Here is a 12,780-nt window from a genome sequence, read left to right on the forward strand (position 1 = left end):
ACATGCGACACCCAGTATCTTTTTGCTAAGCATGCTGTGGAATGTGACATTAGAGACCTTAGCACTTGTATTGAATGGATCCCTCCATTCAGCACCAATGTTACCAGTGTCCAGATATTAGAATTGACTCTACTTTGTGTAGTTTGCTTATGCTATCTCCCAGATCATACTCTTTGCTAACCTCACTTTCCTTTTTCCTTGCTTTCTCCATTTCTTCCACAGTGTTGTTTCACCCACTTACAATTTATAATTCTGTATTGTCTTTTCCTCTCCTGTAGAGTGCACCATCTTCCTAAAAGTTCTTTTTACTATTGTATTTCGTCTAATTTATATTTTCTTTTTTCCATTTGACCATCAGCCTTATTTCTACCTTGCTGTATCTCTAACTTCTGTTTGTGCCCTTCCTCCAATTTATTGGTGACTTTCTGGAATTTCAGACTGTGCTATTACTCCGTTGTTACTTCCAAACCATTTCTGCTATATAGTTTCTTCTAAATCAATATTTCAAACAAGATTTTCTTTCTTCAGCAGCTGTAGATACACTGAGATGACAAGTCATGGGACAGCAATATGCATTTATAGAGATGGCAGTAGTATCATGTACACAAGGTGTAAAAGGACAGTGCATTGGAGGAGCTGTTATTTATACTCAGGTGATTTACTTGAAAAAGTTTCAGATGTGATCATGCAGAATGGTATTTGCGGCTAGAGGCATGGGAGATTCCATTTTGGAAATTGTTAGAGAATTCAATATCCGAGATTCACAGTGTCAAAAGCATGCTCCGAGAATATCAAATTTTAGGCATTACCTCTCACCATGGACAACACAGTAGTCAACGACCATTACTTAACGACCAAGAGCAGCAGCATTTGCATAGAGTTGTCGGTGCTAGTAGACGAGCAACACTGCTTGTAATAACTGCAGAAATCAAAGTGGGATGTACGATGAATGTATCCATTAGGACAGTGCAGCGAAATTTGGCATTAATGGGCTATGACAGCAAACGAACAACACAAGTGCCTTTGCTAACAGCGCAACATCACTTGCAGCGCCTCTCCTCAGCTCATAACAATTTGACTTGGACCCTAGGTGACTGGAAAACTGTGGTCTGGCCACATGAGTTCCAATTTCAGTTGGTAAGAGCTGATGGTACAGTTAGTGTGGCACAGACCACATGAAGCCATGTACCCAAGTTGGAAACAAGGCACTGTGGGAGCTGTTGCTGGCTCCATAATGGTGTGGGCTGTGTTTATGTGGAATGGACTGGGTCCCCTGTTCCAACTGAACCAATCATTGACTGGAAATGGGTGTGTTCGGCTACTTGCAGACCATTTGCAACCATTCATGGACTTCATTTTTGTAGGTGAGAATGTGCCATGTCACTGGACCACAGTTGTTCGTGATTGGTTTTAACAACATTCTGGTCAATTTGAGCAAATGATTTGCCCGATCAGATCACATGACATCAATCCCATTGAATATTTATGGGACACAATTGACAGGTCAGTTCACGCACCAGCAACACTTTTGGTATTATGGACGGCTGTAGGGGCAGCTTGGCTTAGTATTTCTGCAGGGAATTTCCAACAACTTGTTGCGTCAATGCCATGTTGAATTGCTGCACAACACTGTTCAAAAGGATTTCCAACATGATATAAGGAGGTATTCCATGACTTTTGTCACTACAGTGTATTGCTGCATCCATTTCTCGTTTGCATATATTTTTTTCTTTCTCCCTATGAAAGCATTTTGAAAATATCATAAAAGCCGGAGTATCAATCATATTTCAGAGTTTGTGTGTTTTTCGATCTTGTTGGTGTTCATCCTGCTGCAGTGGAGAGTAAGGGGGGATTTGTTCTCTGTCACAAGCACTGTAAATATTAAGTTCCTACTTTCATTTTGAATATTTTTTTAAAGTTTGTTGATAGTTTTTAAGGTGAAAATTGAAGCTCTTATATAAAGTGCCGTTGAAGAGTTTCATAAAGTAGTCATAACAATAATCTTTGTATATTTATTTATAGGTTCTGTCATTTATGGTCGACCAGTTGCCTCTTTGTACAAGTGAGGCAATAACGTGGGTAGTGGAACAACTAGCACCACTGTTGAAGTCTGTTCCAAGCTGCCTACCTCTCTTACAGCCTCTAATTCTGACTGCCACTCATACACACTACCTTCCACTAGTTCATATTGTGCATTTGCTTCAGGTATGTGCTCTATATTGCTTGAATCATGAGGATGTCTATTCAATTTATTTATTTATTTATTTTTCTTATTGGCGATATTTTGGAGGTCCGTACTTGTTAAAGTTGTGGGTTTTCTATAATTACATTTTATGCTTGTGTAGGAGATGATGTACATTTAACAGTATAATGTTACAAGGACAACATATTTGACCCCGACTGATGGCCCTAGCAGTCTGGTCCCTTCAATCCCACAAACCAAACCATATTTGACCCATGTCCCTTAACTATCTTGTATTTATCTACATTTCTTGTATAATTGTAACAACCCTACTCTGATTATATTGCCATTACAAAAAATGCTAATAATGTTCAAAATTTCGAGTTTTTTAATTGCAATGGCTCCTAGTAGTTAATAAACATTATTTTCAATATAATGTTGTAGAACAGGTAGTGCTATATTTGTTGTTGGTGGTATACTGACACCTAAATTTTATAGTTTAGAGTTACTAACTTCTTCTCATAATAAGCATTCATGCTCCATATTTTGGTTACTTCTCTGATTTATTCACAGAATAACTTCTGGATGTATTGTTATTACTAGAGAATAATGCTTTTACTTTCACAGCATTCTCCAAACTTTTACAACTCCACATGACTGACTGCTTGCACAGCATACTAGTTTGGCAAGCAACATGTACTGCACTGTTTGGCAGACACAACCACCAAACAGTGAGCATGAGTACAAGGGCTATTCAGAAAGTAGGGCACGTGTTGGCATTAAAAAAAAAACTAAGTACAAGAAATACATCTGAAAGAGCGACTGACATACTACTTTTCCACATAGTCACCAAACACATTGAGGCAGTTATCATACCAGTGGACAAGCTTTGAAAGACCTTCATCATAAAATTCCGCCACCTGAGACTTCAGCCAGTGAGTCATGTCGGTCTGGAGTTCATCATCAAAGTGCTGTGTTGCAAACCAGTTCTTCATCTTGGGAAACAAGTGGAAGTCACTTGGTGCAAGATTGGGGCTGTAGGGCGGATGAGGGAAAATTTCCCATTTGAATGAATTAAGGAGCTCTTTAGTGCAGTTTACCATGTGAAGTCGAGCATTGTCGTGCAAAAACAAAATTTTGGACATCAGTTTTCCACAGTGTTTGTTTCGAGCTGCTCTTCTAGGCCTGTGCAAACTTTGACAGTACCGGGCAGAATTTATGGTTGCTCCACGTTCGAGAAAAACAATAAGCAGCACACCTTACCTATCCCAAAACACCGTCACCATCAACTTCCTTGCTGACAACATTTTCTTGATTTTTGTAGGGACTTTGTGTGCCCCCACTCCATGGACTGTAATTTTGTCTCACAGTTGACATGTTTCACCGAAGTCTCATCACCAGTCACAATTCAGTTCAGTAATGAATCACCATGTTTATGGTAGTCCTCTATAAATGTCAACATTGCCCCCATTCGCTGTTCTTTATGGTGCTCTGTAAGCAATTTGGGCACCCATTGTGCACAAAATTTGTGGTAGACTAGCTTTTGAGTGACAATTTCAAACAACAAAGTCAGTGAAACTTGTGGAAAAGAAAGCGAAAGCTCCATTATTGTGTAGCGACGGTTCTCACGAATCATTTCATCAACTTCAGCAACAAGATCGTCAGTCACAGTGCTCGGGCATCCATTCTTCTCTTCATCATGAACGTTGGTTCAGCCTTTTTTAAACTGAATGCACCATTTCAGGATGGAACATTCACTCATTACATTGTTTCCATACACTTTGCATAGTTCACGATAAATTTCTGTAGGTTTTAGGTTTTTTGGCAACAAAAACCGTATCGCAGACCGCACTGTCGCAGATGGATGCCGACTGAGCTGCCGAGCATGCACTTATCAAAATATACGTGATCGGCGTGTGTCTAGCGGCGTCAGACGGAAATGTTCCCTAATTTCTGAATGTTCCTCGTATATGCATTGTTGACAATAACATTTTCATTTAGTTATGTTTACAAATAGTCATTACCATGTTATCTTATCAGACCATGACGTGTGACAAAATATTGTAGTAAAATTTAATAAATTTGTATTCCTTTAAATCAAAAGTTATTTTAAACAGTGAGTGTTACAAAATGTTAATTTTAAATGTGACTAAATTATAATTTCAGTCCCCTCCTGTTGTAGTGTTTCTTATGACAATTCATATTATTTATAGAAAAAACCTCATTTCAGTTTGTATCGTAGATGATAAATGTGACATACGGCTACAATACAAATATTTTACACTTCATTTTATAGAGATTCATTGTAGATACCATTAAAATAATTTATTATATAGTTCTTAACATCATTAAGAATAATAAATGCAGAATAACCACATAATTATATACAAAATTTAATTGAGTTGGATTAGATGATTTACTAAACAAATGTATTGCATACTGCAATAGCTCAACCTCGCTCTATTACATTACTCTTGTTAATACAGGAAGACAAACACAGTGGTCTTAGTCTGTTGTTGTCTGCACCAAAACTGAGATTATTGTGCAGATTGCATCACATAGGACACAATAAAAACTGCATAATATGATAATCACTGTGTTGTTACATAAGTTTTATATGTTCTGTAATACAATTCATCAACATATCTGGTGTAAGGAGAAACATCTCTCGCCCTCCCATCTTTTGAAACCAGATTTGCAGGTTTCTAATAATAAAGGTTCTTCATGTAGCTCCACAAGAAAATATTTAAGGAAGCCAAATATTGGGATCTTGGTGACCAAGCTTGTGGTCCATCTTTACATAGCCATCTTTCCCCAAACATTGCCTCAAGATTACCATAGCTGGAGGACTGCAGAAAGTGCACACATTTCTTTATGAATATTCAGTGTTGTATCTTTCAAGAACTCTACTAGTATTTGTTGTGACTCACCGATCATTCAGAGTGCCGCCACTCAATTACGCGCGTCCTCTACATGCGGCGCTGTCTGCCAGCCATGCAGCATCAGCGCCACCTAAGCGGCCAGCCAGTCAGCGGCCGCTAGACTTGGACTCAGTACTCATTCGAATGTTACCGTGTTCACATGTCTTGCTTTATCAACTTGCTCAGCGACTTATATGTGTTGTGTCGTTTTGAAATATATGTGTTTGACTTGATGTTATAACAGTATTTTTTGAAGAAAAATGATGTGTCTCTGATCTGGAAGATGGGGAGGAAGGATGCAGCGCTGTCTCCCAGGCCACTTGGATTAATTATAAGTTTCGATGCATTACCCTGCAACAAGAATGAATAGGCTTTGAATGTAGACCACATTCAATTCATATATTGCTCATTGAATGTTCCCACAGGGATAAATCACAGACTGAATATCGGAGCTACCACAGGCCAACCATGAGGAAGGACAAGCATGGAGATAAATGCCCGTGTCTGACCCGTAAGCAGTTGGTCATTGGCACATCTGATGATGCTCAATTTCAGAAATACTACAGTTGTTGTGCAGATAAGTCCAGCTTTTTGGATGACAGAAAAATTATCATTAGCTCCAGGAAAAAACTAAAGCATCACATGTTCACTTTCCTTTCTCCATGACGATTAACATCCTGCCTAGGTTTCGCCAAAAACCATCATCTGAAGGCAACAAATAGATGCTGCTTTGAAATATCACAAAGTATTAGCAAAGCCTTCCACATAACACCTGAGAGCCTCATCAATATTTATTACATTAGGCAGTAAATTTAAGTGCTTTCTGTGGTGTAACCTAAATTATTTTTCTGTTTCTAATGATTAAAAGTAGTTCATATCGTGAAGGGAGGATTGCTCCAATTAAGGTCCAGATCTTTGATTGGTATATTTTGAGCTGCTTCTTTATTAAAATACAATTTATCAGTCATAATATACAAAATTATAAATCTGTCTTGTTATTTTTGTATACTTTTTGAGTAAATAGTATATTTTCCTTCAATTTTTCTGTCTTCATTGAACTTTTATTTGGTGTTTAAGTGGAATTTAATGGTGCTTCCCCACATTTCTTAACAAATTTCAAAGACTGATATCTTCAGTGACACAAGCTAATAAGAGAAAGTAGCGTACATTTTAAAGAGCATGTAAAAAAAAAAAAAGGAAAGAAAGAAATGTGTGGCAAAGACTAAACAAATTTCATTTGCAGTCTTATAGGCAGGTGTTTTTTTTTTTTTCCCTAGAGCTCGTATGAATATAACTCATTAAAATAGGCTCAGCAACACTCAAGAGCCACTGAAATGTAAGTGAGCATATTTTGAAGCTTATTTGTAATTTAACAGTGTAGTATTTATGTCATATTGGTATAATCAGTGAAATTTGAAGACCAAATGAAAGATGCTCTTATAATTAAATGAAAAAAATTTAACAAAAACAATTAAAATACAACATAATATTTATTTGTACACTTAACATATTGGAGGTCACTGGTGTTTTCATCCCAAAGTTTTATATACCAGTATCCAGAAGCTGTAAACTTTGTGCAGCAAGTACTACCCTAATTGACAGTCTCTTCATTTGGTTTCGTTCTTTCTGAAGATATGAAAAGAATTCCAGATTATTGTTCTTTAATTGATGCCAGTGTGTTTGACAGAGAAGAAGACATTTTATCTATGAATCCAGTAACAATTCATATAGGTTAAAAGACAGTCTAGATTGCAATAATATTTTATTAGTGGCCAGTTTTGACTTCATGTAGAAGTTACCTTCAGAAAATGAAGACTATCTGGCTGCTACTGGTGGCTTCTTGGATGCTCACATGGCAGCATGATTGTAAACTAGGCAGTTTATGATCATATTGCCACGTGAGCGTCCGAGAGCTGCCAGCAGCAGCCTGATAGTACTCATTTTCTCATGATGGCTTCTGTATGAAGTTGAAATCAGTAATTAGTAAAATATTATTGTGAACTAGACCATTGTTTTAACATAGTTGTGTTGGGTGGTTGACAGGCACATAAACAATCCAAAATGATAAGCTTTTGGATGACATTCTTATTCAGAATTAAAACAAAAACACACACACACACACACACACACACACACACACACACGTGCTTACCATTGTCCCAACTGACTATATTGTACTGGTGTTATGACTTGACTGAGATGAGGGGTTGCGTTGGGTGGAGTTGGTGTGAGTAGAAAAGAGGAGGGGGGGGGGGGGAGGTGAATGATGGCTGATGGCAGAGAGGGAGAGACAGCAAGGGTATGGAGTTGGAATGGTTACCAGCTCACCCTGCTACAAGCAGGGAAAGTTTTTTGTGTCACACAATGAAGTGGTGGAATGGATTTGAAGGTTCGGAGGAGGATCAGAAGAGAGGTAGAGAGAGATTGTGAAGAGGAGAGTTTGAGTGTAGAATGAGTGAAAACAGGGATGGAGTGGTTGGGGTTTTTTGGCCAAAAGAGAGTTAATGAACATATTCAGGCAGTTTACACTGAGGTGATAAATGTCATGCCATAGCGATATTCACATATAAGGTAGCAGTAGTATCCCATATGCTAGGTACAAAAGGGCAGTGCCTTGGCGGAGCTTTAGTTTGTACTCAGGTTATTCATTTGAAAAGGTTTCCAATGTGAGTATGGCCATACAATGGGAATTAAGACCTCGAATGCAGAATGGTAGTTGGAGCTAGATGCATGGGAGATTCCATTTCATAAATCATTAAAGAATTCAATATTCTGAGAACTACAGTGTCAAGAATGCAATTTCAGGCTTTATCTCTCACCGTGGACAACACAGTGGTCAATGGCCTTCACTTAATGATTGAGAGCAGCGATGTTTGTTTAGAGTTGTCAGTGCTAACAGACAAACAGCATTGCGTGAAATAATCGCAGAAATCAGTATGAGACATATGCTGAATGCTGGATGACGAATGTATCTGTTGGGATAGTGTGGTGAAATTTGGTGTTAATAGGCTATGGCAGCAGACAACCAACACGAGTGCCTTTGCCAACAGAAAGACATTGCCTGCAGTGTCTCTGCTTGACTCGTGACAGTATTGCTTGAAACCTAGGTGACTGGAAAACTGTGGCCTGGTCAGATGAGTTCAGATTTCAGTTAGTAAGAGCTGATGGTAGAATTCAAGCGTGGCACAGACTGCATAAAGCCATGGACCCACATTGTCAACAGGGCACTGTGCAAGCTTATGGTGACACCCTAATGGTGTGGGCTGTGTGTACATGGAATGGAGTGGGTTCTCTGGTCCAGCTGAACCAATCGCTGATTGGATATGGTTATGTTCGGCTACTTGGAAACCATTTGCAGCCATTCATGGACTTCACCTACTCTAACAACAGTGGGTTTTTATGGTTGACACAGTTGCTTGCACTAGGGTTGAAGAACATTCAAGACAATTAGAGTGAACAATTTGGCAACCAAGATTGCTTGAGATGAATCTCATTGAACATTTATGGGCTGCAGAAGCATGACCCACTTTTTCAGCAGGGGCTTCCAATGACGTGTTGAGTCCATTTCACATTGAGTTACTGCACTACGCTTGATGAAAGGTGGTCAGACACAATATTAGGAGGTATCCCATGACTTTTGCCACCTCAGTGTATTTTTTTCTCCAGTTATATACTTACCCAGCTATGTTGCTTATGTATTTTTTGTCACACATGACACCTGTCTGTGGTCAGTTTCTGACAACTAAGCAGTTGTGCTCCTTATGACATAAGTGTGTGTACTACAATGTAATCTTTGAGTTTCTGAAACCAAGTACTGCTTTGATAATAAGTTGTCACAAAAATAAGATGTTTGCCGAGCAAGGAAAACACAAAAATAGATCACACATGCTTATCACTTTTCTAAATAATGTCAACTGTTTGTTTATCGGAGTTGGCTAGAAACACTCATACTGATTATCTACAAAATATTAAATTTGAACCGAGCATATGATATCTGGTGGGCAATGTACTACCCACAGTCAAACTATCCTGGCAAATATTTATCTTTTCCTAAACACCACTGATCAGCAGTTGTTTTATGTATGCGTTTAAATGTGACTGCCCTGCACTTGTCATTGGGATAGGCAGAACTAGGCTACACAGTTCCTGCAATCAGTAGTTCATTAATGTGCAGTTTTATGAAGGAAGAAGTGTTTAATGCCCACTAAACATCAGGGTCTTTTTGGAGCACGTGATGGAGCTGGAAAAATGTGGGAAGGAAATTTACTGTTTCCTTATCAAAGAAACCAACCCATTATGTGCATTAAGTGGCACATGTTATGTAGTAAGCAGTAATTCATATATTTTTAAAACCAGTGAGAAAGTAACCATAAGACACAATAATAGTGAGGGAGAAATGTAGAAAATAGATACAACAAAAAATTGTGGCTGGCGCAAGGTTACAGAATGAAAAGAAACTACATGACAACATTTGTATGACACTAGAAAATACAGGATGAAATATAAACAATAGTATAAGTAAAGATCACCACTCATCATGTGACTACTGTGTTGAACAATAAATTGTCACATAAACAAGAATTGGAACATGGTAGTTCAGCTTACAAACTTGTGTTATTTTTTGGAACATTCAGCAACAAGTACACACACACAATAAACTATTATGGTGTGTGTATTATTATTTTTGCTACTCCTACAGTCTAACTGGGCAAAGATAGTCATTGTTTTCATTGCTTCATCAATGTGGATATGCAAGGAAAATCATTTGGACACAAGAGGTTGTGGTACAAGAGCAAGATGAAATTTTTTAGCTTGGCATAGGTACAGTATTGGCATCAATCAAATTTTGTTCATATTATGTTGATAAATGTTGCAAAAGAATATAAGTGTCAACTAGATCAGCAGAATAGTGTTGTTTGTTTGAGTTTTGTTGTGAGTGTGTTGTCCAGATGGACAGAATTCTTTGTTTTGTATAATTCATTGCCAGCAGAAGTTTATTCAGATTTGGTGAAAAAGTGTAAAGAGACCCACTACATCATTTTCACCCTTTAAGAAATAGTATGAGTCAACATCCTCACAGTTTGGTAGCTGTAAGAGATCTAATCATCAATGAATGGCTTCAGCTGGATATGGCATACCTGAGGAAATTTGTAGACTCTTCTGCCTCGCTGAATGGAGACCATTATCAAGTTTAGAAGCAGAGTTAGATAGTTCTAGTCTAATGTCTCCTGATGGTGACTAATTTATTGTCTAGTGTGTATATTTCAGTGCCCTAAAGGAGTCTGTGTGAGAATAAAGTATGTTCTTTCCTGAAAAACACTATTTCTCCCCAATGGAGTTTCTGACAGTAAAACAATTTAGTGAGTGATATTATTTCAGTAGCTTTACAATCTTATCTTTATAATCTGTCATAAATAGGTGATAGTCTCAGTAGTTGAGACTATTTGCGTCATATTTTCTTGAGAGACATATGCTATTTTTGTAACCCAGGTCAGGACTTATTTCCCCTATATAACCAGTTTCCTGTGACTCATATTCTCTTGAAAAACTGTCATTACATGCTACTTACAGCATTGGGATTATATACATTGAAGTCTGACATGTGGTAGGTCTAATGGCAGAGTACGATACTGCTCCAGGTCCAAGTGTTTTGGAGCACATCATTCAGCACACATTGTTATACATGGGGTTCCACAGCAGAAGACCTGTGTGAGTTGTCATGTTGACCCAATGACATAGTCAGTCAGGATTCCAGTGAGGAATTGACCATCAAGATTGAATTTTGTATCAGTGGAAATGTGATGTCTGCTTGGAGGATTCACATTTCTTGTTACATCATGTCAATGATGTTGACTGGATACTCCGTTGTCCAGACCAAAGGCTGTTCCAAACATGCACTGTGTCATGGGCACAGGCCAGTGAGTGCAGTGTTATGCTATAAGGGACATTAACAGGGGCTTCCAAGGGACCTGTAGCAGTAATTACAGACATCATGTCAGCCGCAGACTGCATGAACATTATTGCAGATCACTTACCCCTCTTCTTGCTTGATGTATTCCCTGACAGTGAAGACATCTACCTAAAGGATAACTGTGTTTGTTACAAGGCCAGAAATTTGCTACAGTGGTTTGAGGAGTGTGATACTACTCACATTGAGGTCTTGGCCACCATATTTGCCTAATTTGAACACAATGGCGCATGTCTGTGATGCTGACAGTTGCCATCTCCACATCCATAAACCATTAACCCATGATTTACAGGAACTGCATGAGCTGTGCATCGGAATCTGCAGTCATGCACCTTCAAAAACATAAAAAAGGCTTGTGGAATCTGTGCCACATTGAATCACTGCTATATTGTATTCCTAAGGTGCACCAACACGCTGTTAAACAAGTGTTCATAATGTTTTGGCTCACCAGTGTATTGATTTATCTTAACCCTGCCCTGGTGTGCCCACCTGAATCCAGGCTCCAGTGAGGATATTTTGTTTACTGTCTGAATGACTTGTCCCTTCTAAACATGTTCTTTCTTTGTTGGAGAAGGTAGCTACCAGGTTTGAAGCGTAGGATTAGTTCCATTTTTATTTGTGTATGATGCTATATGTTAAGTGTATTATTTTTGCCCATATTTGATTAAAATTTGTAAACGTAAATAATGTTTTAATGCCTGTTCTAAATTTGTAGCGGGACATTGGTGAGACACTGACAAGTAACCAAGATCAGTCACACAGTTTGTCACTACTCTCATTGAATGCGTCTGCAACATGCCTTCCTGTCGCTCATCGTCTTATTGCACTCGACATACTGGCTGACTGCCTTGCTGCAATACCTTCTGCAGTGAATCCTGTGGGTCAGGCAGCAGCTGTTACTGTCCTGCTCCCAGCATCATTTGATGGACCTGAGACACAGCTCAAGAAGATAATTGCATTAGCTAGTGTGCTGCACACTCGTGATGGTATGTGACTGATAATATAGCAACTGATGCCTCATAGGAGGTAGTGTGTGCTTATTACGCAAAATGTCAGTGATGAGAACAATAAGGTGTATATTTCAGATAGTATAAATACTATTCATGAATGTGTGAAATAAAGATAACCATAGTCAAGTAGAGACATAAGGAGGATTGAAATCCATACTCGTGAATTGGAAGTGTTCTTAATGTGGTAGATACTGTTAGGTTGGTTGGAAATGTCACAAGTGTGACCCCGAAATTCTAACATAGATTTCTTCCAGAAAAAGACTAAACAAGCAGAATGGAGAGTGGGCTGCACTACTTGCAGATAGCAATAAAGTGAACATCACTTGTACAAGAAAGTGTTCCACTTGTAATTCACATCTTCAGACACTGTGGAACATAAATATATTGCATTAAATTGTAATGACAGATCTATCTTAATAAAGAGAAAAGGAATGTGGAAAATATTGTAGGAAGCTAAAGTCTAAAAACTTTCAGCAATGTTGTGGAAGAGAATAGCTATCAATTCAATGGCTTGACAATGCAGTCAGTGTCAGAACTGAAGGAATAGTGTGGCCAAATGTAAGGCTATACCGTATTGTGATCAACTTGGAAGACTCCACTTAAAACTTCGAGGCTAACTTTTCATCTCTGGCTGCAGGAAACATCCTCAAAGGTGGAGTGTGCAATCAGACATCGAGGGAGGCACCTCTAAAGGTACTC

The 12,780-nt window shown here is 38.5% G+C and overlaps 1 protein-coding gene across 1 annotated transcript in view; it reads left to right on the forward strand.

The window, feature by feature from the left end:
- The window catches only part of LOC124622125 (AP-5 complex subunit beta-1-like), a 135,680-nt gene that overhangs the window by 52,331 nt on the left and 70,569 nt on the right, over positions 1-12,780 (forward strand). The window contains exons 7-8 of the mRNA XM_047147738.1: positions 2,023-2,205; positions 11,787-12,057. Coding sequence (XP_047003694.1) covers positions 2,023-2,205; positions 11,787-12,057 — 454 coding nt within the window. The remainder of the gene's footprint in view (positions 1-2,022; positions 2,206-11,786; positions 12,058-12,780) is intronic.

Source organism: Schistocerca americana, chromosome 7 (assembly GCF_021461395.2).
Source record: "Schistocerca americana isolate TAMUIC-IGC-003095 chromosome 7, iqSchAmer2.1, whole genome shotgun sequence".
Lineage (NCBI taxonomy): Eukaryota > Metazoa > Arthropoda > Insecta > Orthoptera > Acrididae > Schistocerca > Schistocerca americana.